We start from the raw sequence: 24,150 nt of genomic DNA on the forward strand, positions 1-24,150 counted from the left end.
TTGATAACATTCTACGGTGCACCTAAATGTTAATGTTTGCTATCATAATAATTATGACTAAGCTATTACTAGTAGATTTGCTGTGGTCTTACACGGTAAAAATGCAAAGATAGTGGGATATAGAGCTCACTTTGCTCTTTTCCTAGAATTTGACAAGAATTTAAAAAACATGGAAATAACGGTTCAGTCCAAAATTCGTCTCTACACCTCTATATGGACAAAGTGGATAAATTTACGGAGTCTTAAGATCATTCATTAATACTTGGTTTGGCTTCAGCTCATCTTCTAGAGATTTTTTGATAGGATGGACAGAATTTATAGTAGGATAGGTAGGATCTGTTGTTTCATCAATTGACTAGATGTTAATTGATGATGTATCGATCAAATTATGCTAAACTGCGAGAAGGTACATAGCTGTTAATATTATATCTATTCATTATTTGGGTATGGAAAACGTACCATTAATTACACTTTTGTAACAAACTTCTATGTACCGGTCATTTGACCGAATGAACGCATTTGATACACACATATCTACAGCTGTTCGATAGTACAATATGGCTGGTGATTATGTTCTGTATGGTGCTTCTACTATGGGCATTATCTTGGTTTGACCGTCCGTCGCGGCGAGGTCGCGGGCGTGCCACGAGTGTAAGCGCGATTGCGTCGACATTCCGCCACACTGGATGCCGCGAATCGGACGCGTTATTGTCATTGCCTTATAAACCATCACGTGTCGTACCGTTGTAAACTTTAACAGTGACCTAATTGCTACGTCAAAGCATATGCTTACTCCCAAAACTAGTGAAACCAGTGACCATATATAGCACCAAGATGTGAAATGAGACAAAATGACTGAACATTTCCGATTGTTGCAACGCGTATTTAATTTTGTGACTCAGTGTACAAAGTTTCGAAGTGTTTACATCGACTGTGATTGAGACTGAGCTATTTGCTCTTGAGCAGCGCTATATTGGATGGAACGTTTAAAATAGAACGCTTGATTAAATCACGGCGTATGGAGTCTACAATGAATTGTGTTCTGGAGAATTAGTTTTTAATTGATTGTGAATAGTAAATATAATCCAAAATGTTTCGCTCGCGGCTAATAGCAGCGCGTGGGATTCTATTAATATGTTTGACAACTTTGGCGTATTCAGGTTTGCATACTATTGTCTTCCACTTGTGAACTAACTTCCTAAAAATCACGGATTCTGTAATTTAATCTTCTTTTTATAACTAAATAGAAACTAATGGCATCTTGTTCCAATGAATCAGTATAGATTTTTAAGCCAGTGTTTTGTAAGTCGGGAAACCATTTAATATAATTCCTATTTTTTATGACACCTCCCCTTAAAAACAAGTATCCAAAACGTTCTATTAATATGGACGCACTATACCTACATTAAACATGTCGGCAAGTCTGTAATTGAGAATAGGTACAACACCTTGTATTAGTTTTTGTTTACAATATTATTCACACGACGAAGGCATTCCGCGTAGGTAGTTTTGTTTGTTTTTATTAGGTTTGGGTATTTTTTTATCAATTACTAGTTCTGACTCCAAACATTTGTTTAATAAAATATTCTTAATTAAGGTTGTTTGTTTAAATATTTAATAACCGTACAGGTATGTAGGTAGTTAGTAACTCACGTAGGTACGTATGAGAATAACTAAAACAAATAATTTAATACTTATCATTTATTTGTTCTGATAATATTATCATTTTTATACACTTGCCTTAGGTTTCAAGTTTAACCAAACATTATGAGAAATTGGAATATAATATTATTCTAATAGATCCTAAGAAATATGTAGTTCCTAGTATAGTTATTACCTATCACCTAGGTACCACCTATTGGCTATTTGTTTGGCATTCACAGAATAAATTAGTAACAGTACTCAGTAGGTACGTGATTAAACTTTGTCTCAACCGGTTCACTCAAACAGTGAATATACATTCAACTAAGCAGCAGCTGTAGGTATGACCGTATGACCAGTTTAACATAAATTTATTTAAATTATCGGATACTCGCTAGACTTTAGAATCAATCTACATATTATTACCACAGACTAATAAATAGTACCTAACTACGTCAATATTTATATGATTTCGAATGTGTGGCTTTCTATCTATACTGATTACTGATGTCACATTTGAGGCGCCAAATTTTATTGCAATAACATGTCTGGGATATTTCAGTTTGCTCACTTAATATTTTTGCTAATGCTTGCTCTGCGTACACTTTCCAGGAATATTATAATTGTATGGGTAATCGCTTTGCTAATTTAAATAATATAAAAATGTTGCAAATTTAACTAGGTTTATTTATATAATAAATAAGTATGTACCATTGTGCTAACAAATATAATACCTTTTGTTTTGACCGATAACAAAAAATGAGAAATGCTATAGGTACCTATCTGAAAAATTGTTCCAACAACCGTAACCTTACTTTATATTTAATTTTTATTAACACAAGGTAAATAAATTCTGCAAGACTATTCTTTATCCCGTAAAAGTTAGCATGTAATGGGTACAAAATTTACAATAGATAAAAATCCAAGTCTTCTAATACTTTTGAAAATAGATAGGTAAATAGGTCTAACAAATCTTTGAGAATTTTCCCCTTTTCGTATTGTTTTATTAAACATAATTAATAATTATGTTATGATAACACTTCATTAAATCGTTATCAAATCATTGTCATCAGTCATCACAGATTTGTTTTATTATTTATTCGAATATCTGCTTATCATATTTTAAATGTTCGAGTAACTATATATCAGCTGCGCAGCTGCATGATTGCAGCGAGCGTAGTTAAGCCAAAATCGTTGCAAATAAACTTTTAGACACAAATGATATCTAAAATAAGATCTCGAATCAATAAAATTATAGTACACGTGTGATACTACAATGAGTCAGAAAATATAAAGAATATGGATTTTTGTACACTCTGCAGACTCCGTCTTCTCGTGACTAAGATATGCGTCATCGCTTTACTGTTACTGTCTTGCCACTGATTCATAGAATAAATAATTAAATCTATATCCAAATCCATTGAGAATATTTATAGTTTTCATTCAGAATTTAAAGTGTATGCTGGGTTCTTTTGATTAGGTAGTTTAAGGTGCATGGAATGTGAAACTATCATCGATTCATATTTTAAAACAGAAACCTATACTGGGAAATTAAGGATGATTGTTCTGCTATTAAATACGTATGTAGTTGAAATGAGACAGCTACATGTTACTTCAAGATCCATCATTAACGAGAATCGAGAAAAGGCTAACTTATAAAAACAAATTCCTTTCTGGGAAAATACCGGAAGTTCCAATCTGGACATATTATGTAGACATATTTAGAAACTCAAGATTTCTAGTTTTCCTAGCCTGCTTTTTATAATGATGATTTACCATGACCTTAAAATATATGAGTGGAAAGTTAGATCTTTATCAGTCCCTAATTAGATATTATGTAGTGTTGTAGGTAGATAGTCAATACAAAAACTACTTTTATGTTTTACAATTTTGTTCACATAATCTCAAAAATTAATGTAGGTACCTGGATGAAAAATATCGCCTTTCTGGTTTTGATCTTCCACGATTGCAATTAACTTTTCATGAAATTTTGTGAACCTTGGCCTCTAGACAAATGGCAGAAACGCTAAGAAATAGAATCCGCTATCGATACTCATATTGGCATAAGATTATGGTGTTTTGCTTGATTTCTTGACCTTCGACCAAAATTCTCATTGAGCCAGAAATCGGTAAAATTGTTTTAAATATGATTGGAAATAAAATATTAAAACTTCTTCCCAACGTTATACTGGCAGAATTGTACAAAATAAAATTGCTATTAAGTTAATAAAAATTGAATTGATAAAAAATTGGTGAATAGATACAATGTTCTTCTCTCTTTACCACAACAAGCGTTGAAGAAATGGCTAACACAATTCAATCATTAAAAATATTAATATCTACTTATTAATTAATAGATATGAACGATTGCTTTTATCAAAAACTAGCTGCGCTCCACGGTTTCACCCGCGTGGCTCCGCTCGGCTCCTGTTGGTCGAGTGATGATATATTACTTATAGTCTTATGAATGAGCTATCTAACACCGAAAGAAATTTCTGAGATTAGCGCGTTCAAACAAACAAATAAATACGGGTGGAAATGTGGTAAATTAGAAACACTATTTCAAAAGTAAACTTACGTCTAACAAACAAAGATAATAGGTACTCAGACATATTATATTATCCATATATACAACACATTAATTCTGCACAAATGCATTCAAAACAAATTATGATAAACATTCCTTTCATCTAAAAAATTGCAATGTGTTATTAGTTAATGCGAAAAAACAAAAAACTTTTAAAGAAATATGACTGTAAATAAAATATGCGTTTGTTTTGACTGTTTCTAAAGCAATATAATAGCGTCAAAGCACCGACCTCTACAAGGTCACTTCCAATCATTACAGTATAGCATGTTTTTCATAGTTACAGTTTTTATTACATCCACGTGTGATGTATTGTCGAGAATTATAAAACTACGGCGACTATAAATAAAATTATATGTTTTGCAAGAAATCGATTTTTTTCGTCCGCATTGCTCATTCTTATGATCGAAGTTAGATGATTTTGTATGATAAACTATATTTATAATTAAATAAAAATTGATAATTACTCTTCCAATTTGACTCATTTATTAAAATTAATACCTGGGCTTTTCCTTCATGTTGCAACTTACCTAATATGGTAGGTTTACAGAGGCAAATTTTTGCACTGAGACAAAGCAAAGAAAACTGCGCGTTGAAGTAATCCTCATGTGAATTGAACGGTTACCTATCTTAATCTCGAATTTTAATATTCCGAATATCATAATCCCGAAAACGTTTGGACATTTTTTCATAACCCCGAATTTTAAAATTTCGAAGTTTTGTTTTCCATATAATCGCAACTCCGAATTTCATTTGCCCATTTCTTCATTTGTACGACGTTTTACAATCCAGACGAATGAGTTCCAGACATACGAAATCTAAATGCACAAAATCCAGATGACCGTAATCCATATGCACGAAAGCTAGATTTTTAAAACACAAATTTTTGAAATACAGTTAATTGATATCCAGACAAAGAATGTCCAGATTTTTTAAATTCAAATAAACGATATCCAGAAAAACGAAACGAAATCATTTCAGGGGGTCACAGCACGAACCTAACCTAACCTACTGAGTCGAATTTGACACTTAAACCTTTCTGTAATAGGCAAGTAAAACAATAGCGAGTCGGTTCTGGCACTCGCCGGCCGCTGCCGCGGCACGCTCGCTTCGCTCGCTCGGCTCGTGCGTGAGTGTCGCAGTTCAAACCTAACCTAACCTACTGAGTCGAATTTGACACTTAAACCTTTCTGTAATAGGTAAGTAAAACAATAGCGAGTCGGTTCTGGCACTCGCCGGCCGCTGCCGCAGCACGCTCGCTTCGCTCGCTCGGCTCGTGCGTGAGGGTCACAGTTCAAACCTAACCTAACCTACTGAGTCGAATTTGACACTTAAACCTTTCTGTAATGGGCAAGTAAAACAATTTACTTACTGGTAATGTTTATTTTCAGGCAATAGTAAAGGTATAATCACGATTTCATGGGAACCAAATAAAGAGATTATGAAAATCTGGCAATAGTTTATCTGCTATACGATTATATGGGAACCAAATAAAAAGATTATGAAAATTTGGTAATAGTTTATTTGGAAAATGTTACGATGGGAAACAAAAAAAAGTATTCAAAGAATCTGGTATAACTATATCTGGATTATGAGAATACGGGAAACAAAAAAATACTTTTTAAAAATCTGGTTTTGGTGTATCTGGAAATTGATTCATCTGGGAAATTAAAAAAGGAATTTTAAAAAGTTGTCATTCACTACATCTGTCTTTTAAAAGTTCTAACAACCGTTTTCGGGATTTTAAGATTCGGGTAATAGAAATTCGAGTTTTTAATAGGTTACCGAATTGAACGTTTGATAACTATTTACAATAATGTAGGTTTAAACTTTAAATAGAAGCATTTAGCTATACTTACTTACTCTTACTTACTCCTGTGGCGCTGAAACTTGGCCTTCGAGACGAGAACTCTCCATCTTCCCCGGTCCTGAGCGGTCTCTTGCCAATAATTGTCACTGGCTTGGAGCGCACTCAGGTCCCTCTCCACTTGATCGCGCCAGCGATACTTGGGTCGACCCACCGGCCGACGGCCCGAGGGACGGCCCAAGTATGCTCTCTTCAGACCTCGCTCCTCACCCATTCGCTCTACATAACCAAGCCAACGCAGACGATGCGCTTTTATTTCCCCAAGTATATTTGGCTCGGCCATGAGTTAGCAGCATTTAGCTATAACTAAAAAATTTCAGGACTCTTCTTTGCCTAATTATGTATTTCTAGTACCTACATAAAATACCTAGATCTATTTTTAAGAAAAATAGCGAGTCTTTACCACATTATGAACAAAGTGTTTGACCTCATAACTACAAACAATAGTAATTTTTTTACAAAATTAATAAGAATTTTCCTCACGTAATGTTCACCGGTGACCAATAAATTCCCAGTTCGGTTTTTATACATTGCATGACGTAAATTGTACTCTCTCGGTACAGAAAGATTTTTTCGTCTGTATTTAATGCCTAATTTAATCTAAGTTAAAGGAAAACAATTGTGAAATTCTCAGAAATTATGTAAATCGTTATAATTAACTTTGTTGTATTACCGGATGCTACCGCTATTTATCATACGCGTATGGTATCCTGTTGGCCTGTAATGTCCATAAAAACAAAATTATTAAAATTAATTTCATTTTTTAAAACCCTGCTCGGGAAGTTATCAAAGCATTCTTGATTTTTTTGTTTTGTAGCTATGTTTAAAAGGTTTATTATTTTATCATGTACCTAAATCTATGTTCAACCCATGATTTCTCATTATGGGATTACTTGGGAAACCTTAAACCCATAATTTACTCACACATAAAATATATCAAAATTTATCTCTTTTCTGTGATTAAAGAAAACATTTGTATCTACGTTATCCAAATCAATCGGAAGCTTAATTAGATAAATGAAAATAACAACGGGATCCTAATTGTTTAATTGCCGAATTGAACAGTTTGATCGAATCAATTGTGAACAGACGCACGGATCATTTGCTATCCTACCGGTAGGATTAATTTCCCCAATGTTGACCACGCCTGTGTCACACCCCAGACGCAAATTAATTAAAAATGTTTTCGATAGTTACGTATACGCATTGTACGGTGCTAGTCTCGTGTTACCATTAGGCTGATAAGCTAAGTCTACATGATCACATTCACCCTTCGCTCCGGTGTAACACTGAGCTCTCCCTCCCAAGGCCACTGTTGTTTGTCTTCCCGACATGATAAACTACTCGATAGGTGACGCACGTGAGCGTTGACAAATTAGCCACAGGAAGTTTCCATGAAAGGCTAATTTTCTTTCATTATATTATTCTGAGGCGTGGTAGCATTATGTGCTATAGTATAAACATCTTTCAATATGAGGTCATCATAATATGTACCTAATACCTATGAGTAAAAATAATGATTCGATACTCTGTCGATTTTTAATTCATATTACATTTTTGTTACCCTGTGTAGAAAACTATAGTACTAAATAAATTACTACTGTTTATGAAAACCTATGGAAGTAAATCAAAAGTCAATAAACGATAAGAATTCCGTTCTGCTTTCCAGATGCTCAGCAAATTAATGGTCCTGTGATAACTCCCTTAAAGAAAGAAATAATATTACAAAAGGGACAAAACTTTACTATTTCGTGTAAATCTGACAAACCCGTCGAAATTAAACAACAAGAAATCCCCGAAGAAGTGATTGAATCATTTTATATGGTACAAAGAAATAAGACTATAATTGAGGGGGATAATAAAGTGTACCAGACTATACTCGATCTTATAAATGTCGATCAGTATGCAGTCGGCTACTATGCTTGTTTCGAAAAAGATCTAGATCCTAATACAGTTTTAACTGATTTGAGAGAAGAACCTACTAACACGGAACAAGTCTCTTACATTTATGTATACGTGGATGGTGAGGTTTTATTAAAAATCCTATTTAAATTATTTGGTGATTAAACAGTAGACACTTGATATGAAATAACTTCGAATATATTTTAGGTACGGATAATATATTTGCGCCAATGAGAGAAGTGGTCATTCCTAAAGGCAACTCAAAAGTTGTTATTGAATGTAGACCTACAACACCAGATGTTAACGTTACATTGATAGGGGTACGTATATAGGAATGCGATGATATAATATGCCTAAATAAATAATACATTGTAAACATACTCTCATTAGTTAGAGGATTTGCTACATGTATCTATAACTTAAGAAATAGAGACATGAAAATGGAATGCGTAAAATTGCTTCAAACTTTGCATGTTAAACAGCATTAAATAAAAATAACCAAGAAATGACAATGAATGAGATAATGTTTTCTATGTTTTACATATATCTTAATAAAGCATGAATATTTAAGGAAACTGCATTGTCTCATTTAATAATAAATCAATGCTTTGAGCTGCAAATGTTTCTTCTAATAAAGCATGTTACTTACCACCTGTGGTTTTAATAATACTATTAGTCCGGGATACATCGCCCATTTTTGCAAGTGATTACTATCAAGCTAATTTTTCGTGAGTAGCTTTATTTTGATGAGATGCCCAATAATTTCATGTATGAAACTCTCGATTGTGGTAGCTACCAGAGGAAACAAGGATAAAATATTTTGATTTAATGGTTCTCAAATATTAATTACTAACTGAATGTTTTTTTTTTTTGTTCAATCTCAAGATAATTATCTAAATTATTCGAAAAAATATTTGTCCTACAAAATCTATGGTTTGATCAAAGAGTCCCCCTTTCCAATGTGTATCGATAACGAAGTCATCATAAATGATTAGTAACCAGCAGATTTTTTTATTTCCACTTATTTAATACTTATATAATTCAACAGACATATTGTCCTACAAATTGCGTAATAAATATTTGAGAACCGTCAAATCAAAAAATTTTATCCTTGTTACCTCTGTAAGCTACCACAATCGAGAGTTTCGTTCATGAAATTATTGGGCATCTCATCAAAATAAAGCTACTCACGAAAAATTAGCTTGATAGTAATCACTTGCAAAAATGGGCGATGTATCCCGGACTATATTGCTTGGACAACTCATAACAACCTTCTTGATATTCAGGACTTTGCAGAAGGGGAATATAGTTGTAACCCGAAAATCGGGTGCACCCTCGATAGTTATCTGTTAACATTTTTGGAAGACCTGATTACAATTTTCACTTGTGGCTTTAAGCGACGAAATATACAGGCAACAAAAGATGTTTTTGTAAATAAACGTAGGTGTTTAGACAACATGCTTACTTCCTTTAATTATTATCTTTGGTGTGCACCCCCGTTTTATAGCAAAAATGAAAATTCACTTGAGTGTATAAATATAATACATATTATATCGATGAATTAAAATCAAAAGTGGTATAGATAAAATACAGTTTCATGAATAGAGGTCATAAAATTGGGGTGAATGCGTTGGGTTATGTTTTTCAATACGATAACAGAACAAAAAGGGAATTTATTAATTGTTAGATAAGAAACGTTTTACAAAAACATCTAATTCACATGAAATAAAAAATGGTATCCGATTGAAAAACATAACAATTAACATAACCATGTATTTTACTAACAAACAAGTTTAAATGGTAATATAAAAATAGCAGAATAACAAGGCGGCCGATTTCTATAAGTATTCCCCAAAAATTGGATTTTTATTGAAAGCGAAAGAAACCGGTTATATATGCGATGGACAGCGCGGAAATCGAACATTAAGGAAATATATTACTAGTAAGTAGATAGTGCTGAAATGTTGATGTCATAAGGTAGCCCAGTGTGATGGTTTCATTCGGGATTGTTTTGGCATCGTTCTTTTTGTTTTGTAAAGTTTGCTGCTTGTTATCTATCTCCTGTTTTCTTCTTATTATGGTGTGTGGCTTAGCGCCATTTATGTGCAACTCTTATCACTTTGTGTTAACAACTAACATACTAACATTATGTATCTATTTCAGTTTATATTATTATTTGTGTTTGATATTGAACGTAGTTTATTTTAACATGGAAAGTTTACCGCTAGTCAAAAAACTTATTAAATAATTCATATTTTACCAAATCATTCAATTCATTGATAATATCGGACGCTTAGATTTGCCTGCAAAATTAAATGCGTAAAGGTTTAAATAAATCATAAACATAAGGCAGTTCGTTTAATATATTAAATTACGTGATAAGCTTAAATAGCAATATTAATAAAGGTGCTCTCAAAAAAACTAAGAGTTGAGATTTATTAATTTGCAGTTACAGAAGTTTAGTTTACATTTTATTTTTGTTTTGCAATAAAATCAAGAAGTACTTCAGTGTGTGTTAAATGTTTTTTTAGTTATTTAATTTGTAATGTTCTATTTATTTTTAGACGACAATATAGAACCTCCAATACCTAATATAAAAAGCGATTCCGAATTATTCCTAAGAGGAGAAACATTTTCTATAAACTGTACAGTTGATTATCAAGCAAATTCTGCTGTTGTCTTGACTTGGCAAACACCGGATCCGTATGCAAATGTAAGTTTCAATATTTTTTTAACAGTTTTATTTATTAAATACTGTATTTGTATTGATCTTTAAGAATTAGCAGCAAGCTTTAACATAAAAAATAAAAATATATTTTTCAGAATATTTTACATGAAACAAATGAAAGGGAAATAACTCAGGGCATTTTGTACAATAACATAACAGTTTACAATGCAACTGAAACAGACGCTGGATATTATAAATGTATATCGAAGAATAGAAATGGGAATAAGACGAGTAGAACGAGGAAAACGTACAATGGTTTGTAACACTACATACTCGTGGTTATATTTTGTTTTGACACATTAATTTTTCTGCAAAATAAAGTTAGGAATTTGAATATTTACACAAACATATTGTATTTTAAACATATAATTCATGTTTTAGGTACGGAAGGTTACATAAAGCTAGAAAAGCTAAATATGAAAAAGATTGTGTCAACGGATCCCAATATCACACCGTTGAGGCTCTTTACGCTTGTTGAAGCCTATCCTCCAGCACAATTTTCTGTGTAAGTGAATGTATAAACTTGACTATTATTGTATTTTCAATCAACTTCTTTAATTACCTTAAGGTTCTGCAGTTTGGTGTGCTCACAGCAGCAATTATAGAAACACGTTCCTCTCTCAGGTTATCTTTCTCAGTCACAAGTTTATACAGATACTTAGTGTTATAAATTTCGTGTTACTGTGGTTAAAAAAGTTAACCTCTTAATCAGTTCGAGTTGTAGACTATACGTAAATGATCCTAGTAAATGACCGCAAAGATAAGGTTCCAGTAATATGGTAAAATATGTACCAGTATTAATTCTTTGGTGAAACAATGGATTTTTCGGGTATAGTGCATCTGAGTAATGAGGAAAGTGAGTCTAATCAGTTTCAGGTGCAAGTCATTGCAATGAGCTAGATTCGTATTCTGGGACGTAGGTATTATTCAATTGTTCAATCACTAAATATGTTTATGCGGTCTTCCTTAACAACAAGAAACTTATTTTTTCTGTTGTAACGTTGTGTAACGTCTTTACTTACAGCTATTAGTCTTTATAAAGAACTTATAAATTTTACCTTTTCTTCTGTCCCAATATCAACCTAATCATTATAGGAGGATCAATTCATAAACTGTTTGACAATTAGGAATTAGGAAGTTTCGTTGAAAATTCAAATCTAACTAATTTTGATTTCAGAGTGAGAGATGGTAGTATGGAGTTACCCTCTGGTGAAAAATACTCTTTAATTTTCTATACATCTGGTGTCGTGTTCCAAATTAATTCGTTAAATATAAACGATACTGGAAATTATACGATAATCGCAAGGAACCAGTTCAACACACGTAATGTTACTTACGATATAAGGCCAAAAGGTAAACTATTATCTTAGTATTCAATGTAAAATAGGTGACTAAAAGAGTGATTAATGGTATATGTTTCTACTTTGTCTATCAAATATGTATCATTTATGTTAATCCTAAACAGATGTGTGCATAATGCATCTGCCCCTTACCCCACTAGGGGACACGGGACTTCACTTTTACGACATTTTCATCCTTTTTTGAAAGTAAAATATGACTTGTAATTTCAGCATCACCTAGCATCGAGTTTAATCTTAGTTCCAGTAAGAGGTTTTTATCTGGCACCATTGCTACTTTAATATGCAATGCAATCGGATATCCTCGACCAACGATCAGTTGGAATTTTACGACTGACAAAGGAGAAAGACACATTTTAGAAAAACAGGTACTGTTTATTTCTCAAGCAGGCTTTTAGTTAAAGCTTATTCAATGGTTTATCTTTTATTATTTATTTTAGGCTAAGAGTACTGCAGTTTCGATCATCAAAACATCGTCGATACTACAAATTCCCGTTCGTTCATCTGGAAACATAACATGCTATGCCACAAATACTATAAATCACACATCTGTTTCCCGAAAGTTCCTTGTTTACGAAATAAACAATGGATTTGGTGTTGCCAATGAAAACAATACATGGTTCTCGGAGAATGATAGAGTGGTCATAAGTTGTTACGCTTCAAAGTACGAATTTTCAGACGTGACTTGGTTTGACGGTGAAGGAAACGATATTGCTGATAATGGTAATCTTTGGTTTAATTTTAAAGTATGGGTTTGACTTAATTTTATTTTTATTAAGTAACCTTAATAATATGATCGTTTTAGTTAAATTGAAAGAAACTCCGTACTCATACGTTGCACAGTTGATATTTGACAGCATATCGTTAGAGCAAGCTGATAACTACACATGTGCTGGATTTAAAAACAATGAAACAAGCGAAACATTTACGATTTCTATAAGTGTCACAGGTAACTATTTTTTTCAAATTAAACTTACGTTAATGTTAAGATTCCATAAAAATATTTCTCTTTTCATAATATGTATTAGCACAGACTAGGTATTAGTAAACTTTAATAATATCTATTGGTATTAGCACAACGTTTACCTGAGATAAATATTCCGAAACTGGATGAAGAAGACGTAGAAGTAATTCCGTACCACCCAGTGTATCTAGTCTGCCAAGCAGATGCTGTTCCTCCACCTACAATACTCTGGGAAAAGGTAATTTTTACATAATTTATACAAACATTTGTGATTATTATTAGTGTGTGTATGTTTGTGTCTGTTCGTGTTGGTGTATATGTTATACACACACGTGCCTAATAATAGTGTGTGAATTGCACAAATACGTTCTATTTCACCCTCTATAACTAGCAGAGTAAACAAAGCTATTTGTTACAGGACGGTGTCCCTCTAATTAACGCAACTGATGTTGTTATAAAAACTGATTATTTGAACCATACAACGGTTAACTCGACCCTCGAAATCGAGACCACTATGGAGACAGACGGACGGGCGGACGATAACAAGGGGAAATACGAATGTATCGCAGAAAGTAGTGGAAGGACCATGAGAAAAACATACAATGTGTATTTCAAAGGTGATTGAATCTATGTGTACTACAAAATATGACATCAAACTTTTAAATAGTAGGAATACATGAAGAATAGAATTGTCTTTTGTAACGATTTTAACATTTCAGTGTAGGATAGTTCAGATGAGACGAAAGTCTAAATATTCCAAGGATAGTTCTATAATAAAGAATATTTAAAAATAATTGAGGGTAGGTGTATTAATTATGTCTGCCAACTATTTGCGGGTAGGTTTATTTAGTAGGTAGTCATAGCAACCAGCTAGTGTTATAAAACTACCGCCAATATAATTATTATATACTAAAAAATATTTAATAGAAATAGTACAATCCGTCGACTCTCTAATAATAATCTTTCTTTATTATTTTCAGATAAAGCGACATACAAAACCACGTATACCATTCTAAGTGTTACCTGCGCTATTGTATTTATACTAGTCCTGTTAATTGTATATCTCACGTGGAGAATACAAAAAGAGAAACAATTCAGGAAGGAATTAGCGGACGCTGGACTTCTATACTTTAAAGAGGGTGTTCCGAAGTCGCTAAATCCGGATTTAGGTATCGACGAGCAAGCCGAACTATTACCATACGATGACAGATTCGAATTTCCGCCAGATAAACTTGTTTTAGGTAATATTTGTTTATTTTTTTTTTATCAGCAGTGATAATTGTATTGTTAAAGATAATGGGAATTTTTAAGTTTTCATTAACATGTATAATCTATTTGAATTTTTAACGGATTTCAAATGATGTTATTCAGTAATTAATTGATAATAACACAAAATTACATGACAGTGCAATGTTATGATACAAAAACTCAGTGAACGGTCAGACGTGTTTACACTTTTTATCTCGTCTCGTTGGCCTTGCAATATAAAATCTTTCATTGAAATCTCAAATACTATATAAATGATTCATGTTACACAATGTATTTATTTTAAGTGTCTTGTACAATTATTCATTTCTTCTCAAATAGGTAAGCAATTAGGAGCAGGAGCATTCGGTGTTGTATACAAAGCCGAAGCAAGAGGTATTGTTAACGCCGAAGAAACAACCACAGTTGCTGTGAAAATGGTAAAGAAAACAGCTGATAATATGTACATCAAAGCACTGGCTTCTGAATTGAAGATTATGGTGCATTTGGGGAAACACGTCAATATTGTCAACTTATTGGGAGCGTGTACGAAGAATGCGGGGAAAAGTAAGAAATTATTTCGTTTAAATTTCAAATTTGTAATATGGTTTACAAATTACAAATTGCAAATAGAGAAAAAGGGGAAAAAGTCTAAACCATGTTTAATTTTAAAATAACTTACACGATTTGTGAATGAGTTTATTTATTCTGAAATTATATTTTAATCTATGTTTTGTCACTAAAATAGTAAATTTAAAATGTCCAATATTAAATATTAGTAACACAAACTATTCTATTACAGGAGAGTTGATTGTAATTGTTGAATACTGCAAATTCGGCAATATTCACAATTACATGCTACGGCATCGCGAGGTTTTCATTGATCAGCTGACAGATAATAAAGAGAAAAACCTTGGAAAAGTGAATAGAGCATTTTCCTGTAGCAGTGGAAGCAGCGGGTAAGATAGAAGCAACCATTAAGATTAACAAAATCGCATATTTAGCTATATTTACAAAAAATAAGTAATTAGATTTATTTACAAAAAATAAGTAGGTACCTATGCGAAGATAACTAAGAAGTGACATAAATTATTTTATATGAGTGGTCACTGGTCACCACATTATGTTCTTAAGGTCGGCCGAACACGGACCGCTTCAAGCAGTTGAGACCGACGGCTTGAAGCTGCGACCGCGCGGTGAACTGTACATTTATATAAATTTATAAAGAATAGAAAAAAATCGATCACGAGGCGGGACTCGAACCCGCATCCTTTCGCGCCATTCCGGGGCGGATGCCTGACCAACACGGTCACTCGTGACCCAGGTTCACGAGTGGCCGTGTTGGTTATATATTATTTATACAGCTTTTGAATGCCATAAAACAAAAAATATCAATTTATGGACATTCATTCACTGCCGTACACGTCTCTACTGCGGTCCGTGTACGGCCGCCATTAGGATGAAATTATTTTAGCATTTTTAGCACAGCTTTTTGTACGTTATGTTTTAATTAAAGTCTTCGCAATATGCGATATAGAGCATTGGGTCTATAATACCGGACTCCATATGGCACACATGCTTTGGCATTATTAAAATAACACGTAATATCCTATAAATAGAAGTCGTCAATACTATATACGTAATACGTATACTTTAAATACGCGTAGGTATATTTACTTAGGATAAATGTAAAATAATTTAGTACATAATACAACCTAACCAATATATGTATTTAAAATATTAAATAGACAGATGCATTAATGCTAATTTATCATAATTATTGGTGTATGTAAAATAGTATAAATTTAAAGACATTGTTTTTTTTCAGGATGCATTCAGATTATTTCAGCTCGAATAATACTCAAGTAACAGATCACACGTTTATCAATTCTGCAAATACAAATAGATCTGAGAGAAAAGGTAAATTAACTTTTTTATATGCCTCTAGTTATTAGATTATATTTCTAGGTAAATCATTGAAAAGCAAAGAAAATATTTATGAAAGATAAGCCTAGATAAAAGCGATTTACATTTCAATTGATTATCTTACTTGGAATAAGCTAACCCACGCAACTTCGTCTGTGAACATTATAGTGTAGATTTAAGTGAATCGAGACTAGGAGAGCATATAAAAGTAATGCTCTAAAACTGAATAATTATTATCACGTGGTTTCCTCTAGTATTATAGACAGATCATGTGTTAAATTAAACAATTAAAGCCGGCTTTCGCGCTTCGGTTTTTAACACATTATCTGTCAATAATATACACCTATTCAAAGAACTACGCTTTTCATTTGTGAAAACGGGATGAAAATCGGTTCACTAGATTGTAAGTTTATCTCGAACAAACAGACTGTTATTGATAATATGTAGTGATCATAGAAATCTAAATAACAAGACACTAGAAGTCGTAAGCGTGCGTGACCTTGTCGCCACTCAGGTGATTTGCACATCACCAGTGCATTCGTCACTGTTCAGTTGCTCTGGAGACGTATGAGTGTATACATGGTGTGTTTCAGCAATTCCCATTGCGGATATTCTTCCACAAGTTGTAATTATACTTATAAAGGAATAATATTTCATCGGAAAATATTTTTTTTTTAGAAATAATGCCGTTTTTCCTTAAAATTATAGAATATTTACAAGTATTACGAGTGTCACCATAGTAATCGAAATAACAATGAATGACACAGTCGACCATTCTTATTATCACGTTTGTTCGTATTGGACCAAAAAGTCTCATATACTTAGGGATGTTATTCTAAAATAAACCGTAAATTCGTGCGTTAGGATACATATTCAAAAGCTTAATTTAATAGATAAGTTAGTTTTCACTAAAATCAAGCTGTCCAATAAAAGGCATAGTTTACTTGTGTGTACTGTTTAGCTTTCGGTTTGAATGTGTTGATTTTGGCGACAGCGGTTTTCATACGAATTATGACATTACAGCACTTCTATGTGTCTTGTTATTTAGATTTCTATGGTAGTGATAGTATATTCCAGTGATGACGACACTATTTAAAAACAGTCTGTTTTAAGGCTTTGTAGTTCCTATTTAATCTTAGTAGATGTTTATCTACATCTTTCATATCTTTACGTAGATTCAATTCTTTATGTAACTTATTATAATTACTTCTCATGCATTAAGCATAATATAATTATATAATCGTAAAACATTTGTTTTGTATTTTATCAGATAATGCAAATGCAAATCAAATTCCACACGTGGAGTTTATAAAAGGTATATTTACTTTTATGTGATGTCGATGTCGCTAAAGCACTCTTCTTGGCTTTTCACGACGTTATTATGCACTAATTGTTAAACATTTTTAAATGAAAATAATATGTATAATGCACTTTCTATGTACAGAAAACGATTAGGACAAGTCCTCCCTCCTCCTTACAATATTCAATACAATATCGGTTTTTTATTTCACGTTTCCTAATAATCAAGAGCAGTTCATGTTTTAGCTTGCTTCAATAGTTAATACCCCTAATGTTACAATATAACAAAACACCTAAGAAGCTCTTATGTTCATCGATGTTAAGCACTATAACTAAACTTGCATTCAATTTACTGTAGCAATTATTATCTACAAAAGTATAGAATGAACTATTAATAAAAACTTTTTGCAGTATCCGACACTGGTTACGTACAACCAGAATGGAGATCAAATTACGAATGTGACTACCTTTATGAAGGGCGAAATCCAAGACCTCTAACCTCAAGAGATCTATTAGCTTGGGGATTTCAAATTGCAAGAGGAATGGAATATCTTGCAAGCAGAAAGGTAATAATATGCTCTCTTGTATGAAATTTTAATTGATAACAACTTATCGGGAATTAAAATTTCTCAGAACTTCGATATTTTAAAAAAGTAAATATAGGTTTGGCTAAAAAGGTTTTACAGGTTTTTTTATGTGCAAATATTTAAAATTTCAGGTGCTTCATGGAGATTTAGCAGCCAGAAATATATTGCTTGCTGAAGACAATATCGTAAAGATTTGCGATTTTGGATTAGCAAGAAGTATTTATAAGAATGATGAATATCAAAAAAAGGAAAACGTAAGTAATTTATTCATTTCTATTGCATAACGTAGACAATAGACATTATTGAATGATTAACGACTTGTCGATGAACCCACAGTATTTGATAGAACTTCTTTCACATTAACGAATGAAATAGGAAGTAAAGTTAAAGACATATTTAATCACATGGAATTAACGAGCGTAACAAAGCAGACTTTTTGTTAACAGCGCCCTCACATGAAACGTATTTATTGTAACATTTTACAATAAAGGTTCATGTTGAACACGTTGTAAACCTATGTAACCTTTTCACGGTCTAGTAGTTATTAACACTGCCGCTAGATGTCGCTACTCTCTCAAAATTTGGAATGCCGTGGCTTTCCCGCCAAACGTATATTTTTCACAGCCTGAATAAATTTTCAATAAAATTTAATGATGTGTTGTTGAGTCTTTTGTTACTTTTATTGGATAGATTATAAAGAAAAATTGCTAGAAATTTTTGTAACGTTTCAATTTTTTTAATACATAGCTACATAATTAAATGTTGATTTTATTTTTCAGAGTCCTTTGCCAGTGAAGTGGTTAGCAGTAGAATGTATGACCGACCGAATATTTTCTACTCAATCGGACATTTGGTCTTTTGGTATCGTGCTGTGGGAGCTTTTTTCGTTGGCTAAAACGCCGTATCCCAACATCAGTCCGACTAACTTGCTGAAATGGCTTTTAGAGGGGTAAATATTTTCATCGACATAAAATTGTTTAAAAAATCTTTCAGTTTGGTTTCATTACATATGTAATTTAAATACAGGTAAACGTATTATCGAATTAAATTAATTGTTTGTAGTTCTTTTTGTGGAGAGTCTTATTACAAGTTTTTTTACGTACCCTACATTAAATATTTTTTCTCTCAATTAAAATTAAAGGAGTTTCAATAAACTTTGACTATTCGTAGACTAATTAATAGCCTAAAGATATAGAACGAGTACAACACCAGAATTATTTTCCATGTATAACAAAAACAATACAATATTTAATGATAATTTAATCTAGGCATCGTTTGGAGAAGCCGACCTACGCGGACGACAGGCTCTATGACGTCATGCTGAAGTGCTGGGAACAGAAGCCCACCGCCAGACCCTCCTTCTCACAACTACAAGAAATACTCGGATCCTTCTTAGAAGACAATGTTCGAAATGTAAGAAAATAGCCTCTTATAATTATAGTTATTCGTAAAATAAACACTCTTTTTATACCGAAAAATATAACGAATTAAACAACTTCTTATAATTATTCTTAAATATATAACCACTAAATCTGAGTAGGTATACCAAAAGTAATACTGAATTAGGTTCAGCTTTAAATATAATATTGTTAATACAATAATATTATTCTGCATAAATTAACATTAATAGACTGCTTGCGGGAATTTACTCTTTGGATTGATTACATAATATCATGGACTAATAAAAATCATCATCGGTGTATTCGTCCATGATAATATTATTAAAATCTAGGTATTCCCTTTTTTACAATTTATAAATTTGAAATAGGTACCTATATATTCATCAGCTATATAATTAATCCTAATATAAATACAGTTTTATTTTTATATTATTTTGTAACTATTGATTGGGTATCTAAACTCGTGTATGTGTATGTGTATTTGTATTCAACAAACGACCAAGATAACAGTATCATAGGGTGTTCAGACCAGCACTTGCCTTAAAGTGATTTAAATATTAAACGCTCCTCTATACTACACTATATTGGCCTGGGGTATAGCGAACATGGAGTAAATTGGAAGATTAACATGTGCTCTTGGGATAAACCTTTTAAATAAACAATACTTACAAATTTATTTAGTAACAGTTTTAGATTTAGTGACTTTACTTAATCGTTCTTGTAAGAAAACCAGTTTCCAATATTCAATGTAATATATAATTATTTGATCATTGTGAATAGCGTAACTAAGGGCCGATTTCGCTTTTTAGAAAAGTCTTTTTAGGTATTTAATAAGCAACGTTGTTATTATTCTGTAAATTCTTTACGATTTTCGTTAAATAACAAAGTTGTCAGGCTCTTATTAAATACTGTCTAGTGTCTACATCTTGCATCGCCAATAAATTTTCCTTTTATGTATATTGTAGGTACTTAATAATTACAAACATTCTTAAATATGTAAATTAAAAAAAAACACTGTTTATGCATGACATATAACGGTGTATTTACATCAAACGAACATAGATCTAGAGCAAGAGCAAGAGCATTCTTTCGTGATCTTTTACATTCAGTGTTATTTAGTATTAGAACATTGCATAGAATCTTTTCGAACGCACCAAGAACAAAGAAAGAATGCTCTACGCCTGCTACCACTAAAATAATTTGACATAGTGGGGTTAGAAGTTAGGGTTAGAATGAGCATTCGCTTGATCTAAATACACTGTTACAAGATTTTATAAAATTTCAGCATTACGTCGATTTGAACTCCGCATACATGGAGTTAAACGCAAAGTGTGAGGGCCAAGAGGACTATTTAGCTATGGTTTCGGCGCCTGATTTCAATAACCTCGTGACGCCGAGTCCTCATCACTATGTGAACGAAACTACGCAGTTCTTCCCACCGACGCCTACGCAGTTACAGCATGGTAAGTTTTCTTTAATAAAATGTATTTAAAAGAATTTTAAATCTGGTTTATAATTTTTCGTTAAACGTATTTGAATTAGCAATGAAATGAAATGAATTTATTCGCAAGAAAAGTGGTAATACATTGGTGTTATGAGAACATGTTCTACAATTGATTGAACACTGACTTAAAGGTTGGCGAGCTGTAGAGTCATATTATAGTAATTTATTGAATAAATCCTATGTTTTGTACTATAAATTATAACAGAAGTTATGATTTTTTTTATAATACAAGTAAAGATTTGGATTTTTTATATCCAAACAAGATTGAAAGCTTACTGCCTATATTTTATGTGTCGTTACAGGTACATTACATATATTGCAAAAGAATATTTTAAAACATATTTTGATGCTATCTAGTTATCTATATTCATTTAATTTCAATTTGTATTCAGGTTTCTTATTATGTATCATGTTTATTAATTTCCCTTCATCTACCATAGATAAATATTCCTATGAATATCGTGGGCCTTGCCATATGCAAACCGCCTTTGGGGCCTCGCATCGCTTAAGGCCTTTGCCATAATAAGTCGAGTAAATTAAGCTTATTATAATAATATTATGTAGTAGGAAGTAAACAAAATATGTGGCTATAATTAGTCCCGAAAAAACTTATAAGTACTTTCTTATAAGTTTTTTCGTAGATATTCAAAAGTAGACCTTTAAAATATCTATGAAGTTGTGTTTCATAAATTCGTTCGTCAGTCGTCACATATGTTAATTGTTCTCTAGTAATTTAATTAAACATTTTAGAAAAAAATGAACAGTTTCCAAGTAGTAGATACTTACATTACATAAGTTATTAGATGATCACTATTACTTAAATAATGAACAAAACATTTTCATTGAATTAAGAAAATAATCTTTTACTAAACAGAGTTTCGTCGTAGATGTATTAATTTTATTAGAATTCATGTTCTTGTTATTGAACAAAATTCCTCGGTAACAATTTCATCATATAAACGCATTTTTCCTTTTGTCAGACGAAACGGAAAATACGCCAGTCTGATCACGCGAAACAGATTCTTTCATACGGTAATAAAATGGTATAAGGCATGGTTGATGTAACTAACAACAAAACGTGTATGATGAATGTATATGTCACGGCTAAAGGTAGGTGAGAACATAAACTTAAGATTAGCCGGCTAAACTTAGGTTTATTTTCGACGAGGTGTTAATGTTAGTTTGTTCTATCTTTAGCCGGCTAAACTTAAGTGTAACCGCAGGCCCGTGGCTAAAAATGTCGGGGTGGGTAGATTTGGTTAGCGCCGGGCCGGTGGAGGGCTTGAGGGGCCCGCACAGTGCCAGAAAACACTCGCCCTGTTCCTTACATGTATTATAGTAACCAAATCTACCCACCCCGACTCAGGGCAGAAAGCTGGTGGCTAGGTTAGGTTAGGTTAGAACTCTTAAGACCCGCACGAGCCGAGCGAGCGCAGCGAGCGTGCTGCGGCAGCAGCCGGCGAAGTGCCAGAAAACACTCGCCCTGTTCCTTACATGTATTATAGTAACCAAATCTACCCACCCCGACATTTTTAGCCACGGGCCTGCGGTTACACTTAAGTTTAGCCGGCTAAAGATAGAACAAACTAACATTAACACCTCGTCGAAAATAAACCTAAGTTTAGCCGGCTAATCTTAAGTTTATGTTCTCACCTACCTTTAGCCGTAACATATACACTGTAGCAACCTGGTTATCTTCTTATACAAACAAATACAGTAATAATGTATGAGACGTGTGATTATTTAACAATTCTACAAAATAAATCCTAAACAAATTGTGTTTCTTTTTATCTTTTGCACATTTTTACCTACCGTTACTAACGTTTCTAGAATATATGTTAATGTATGTTGACAACGCACGATTTTCGTTTTATATTGCACGCGTATAATAATATGATAATGTAATATGAGATGTGTTTACAGACGACGAAGGCTACTTACAAATGAGCCCAGCGAACCAACGCATATTCAGTCCACGCGCTCAAGACACTAAATTTGATTTCGACGCCCGTAAATTGAACCCTAGAATGACCGAGGCAAATGGCCTCAGTTCAGAATCGACTCCGATGTTATCCCTAAACAACCTTCCAGCGAGGAGCGGTTCGGACTCCGACTACGACGGGAATTCATCCTCGTACATGCCCATGTGTCCTCGCATTGAAGAAGAATCAGATGACGTCTTCGAAGTCAAAGACAAAAACGCGAAAAACAGAGCAGTAACTAATCCGACTTACATTGCTTTTAACGAGAATAATAAGAAGCCCCTAAACATTTCCAATAATTACATTAATATAAACGTGCCCAATGGTCTAGTCAAGTAGATATATTATCTTTTATGGCGTATCTACTCTTGTACACATTTACAATATGTATGTATGAGTATTAGAATTCATTCGTTGGTTTTGATCTCCTTATAATATTATCATTGAATACAAAATCTCATTACTTTTAATGTTTAAGCTATTTTTTTTATCGAAACTGCGTATAACGGAATGAAAGATCCGTTTTCCTTTTATGTATGATTCTTAGTAACATGATACTAAAGATTGTTAATAAATAAACGAGTATTATATGTTGTTGTAAGTAATACAATATACTATTTATTGAGAAGTACAAAGATTTGTTTTAAACATAATTATATAACTGGAGATGAAAGTATTACTTAAAATAGTCAGCTTATTTCGCTATATACTGGTAATTTCAGTATTTTTATGTACCCCACCACTTTATTTTTATTAGTCATATATTTTTTTCCATATTTACGATTGCCTAATATATTATCATTCCTTGCTTCTTCATCTTTAAAACTTTTTAGTGAAAACATTTTTGCATTTATCAAAATTTTCTATTATTGTTTTATAAACTTGATATTCAAGTTTTTATTTGCGCCGTGATAAGTTAGATGTATTATAAAAGTTAATTTAAGTTGATGGAATGTCATAAAATATGCATGTTTTCTGTTTCTGATGTTATTTGTAAGACTTTATGTAAGTATAAGAATATTCTTTATATATTACGTATTTATAAATGTTCAAATTCTAAATGGAAAAATAAAGCATTGTTTTGAAATAATTTTTTATTCTTTTTTCCTGAATGTCTTTGTTGAAATTATAAAATCATCCCCCATTTGTGAATAAAAAAG

The 24,150-nt window shown here is 32.5% G+C and overlaps 1 protein-coding gene across 6 annotated transcripts; it reads left to right on the top strand.

Moving 5' to 3' along the window:
* Window positions 1–646: 646 nt before the first annotated feature.
* On the top strand, window positions 647–24,080 carry Pvr (PDGF- and VEGF-receptor related). Of its 6 annotated transcripts, XM_090109836.1 has the most exons (25): window positions 647–1,160; window positions 7,765–8,118; window positions 8,205–8,317; window positions 9,284–9,437; window positions 10,562–10,710; window positions 10,821–10,980; window positions 11,107–11,230; window positions 11,903–12,078; window positions 12,297–12,451; window positions 12,524–12,806; window positions 12,889–13,032; window positions 13,158–13,285; window positions 13,466–13,664; window positions 14,028–14,288; window positions 14,635–14,859; window positions 15,095–15,251; window positions 16,121–16,212; window positions 17,489–17,533; window positions 17,929–18,083; window positions 18,236–18,358; window positions 18,884–19,053; window positions 19,373–19,517; window positions 20,790–20,967; window positions 21,989–22,040; window positions 22,932–23,058. In XM_090109836.1, the coding sequence occupies exons 1-24, from the start codon at window positions 1,091–1,093 to the stop codon at window positions 22,012–22,014; spliced, it is 3,786 nt and encodes a 1,261-aa protein (XP_089965962.1). In that variant the 5' UTR covers window positions 647–1,090; the 3' UTR covers window positions 22,015–22,040; window positions 22,932–23,058. The 6 variants fall into 6 exon arrangements, with proteins under 6 accessions (XP_089965962.1, XP_089965958.1, XP_089965959.1 ...); XM_090109832.1 differs by lacking the exon at window positions 21,989–22,040 and having other exon boundaries at window positions 650–1,160; window positions 22,932–24,080; XM_090109833.1 differs by lacking the exons at window positions 9,284–9,437; window positions 21,989–22,040 and adding an exon at window positions 9,813–9,939 and having other exon boundaries at window positions 650–1,160; window positions 22,932–24,080.
* Window positions 24,081–24,150: the final 70 nt, after the last annotated feature.

The sequence above is a fragment of the Colias eurytheme genome, chromosome 15 (assembly GCF_061535395.1).
Source record: "Colias eurytheme isolate Ceu_HAF_F1 chromosome 15, ilColEury1 Martin Lab GWU primary, whole genome shotgun sequence".
Classification (NCBI taxonomy): domain Eukaryota; kingdom Metazoa; phylum Arthropoda; class Insecta; order Lepidoptera; family Pieridae; genus Colias; species Colias eurytheme.

Bases quoted from the DNA above. Each gene is read 5' to 3' on its own strand.
- Pvr (XM_090109832.1), top strand. From the start codon at position 1,091: ATGTTTCGCTCGCGGCTAATAGCAGCGCGTGGGATTCTATTAATATGT. The intron at 12,452-12,523 runs GTACTGTTTATT...TATTTATTTTAG, and splicing joins GACACATTTTAGAAAAACAG to GCTAAGAGTACTGCAGTTTC. The intron at 14,860-15,094 runs GTAAGAAATTAT...ATTCTATTACAG, and splicing joins TACGAAGAATGCGGGGAAAA to GAGAGTTGATTGTAATTGTT.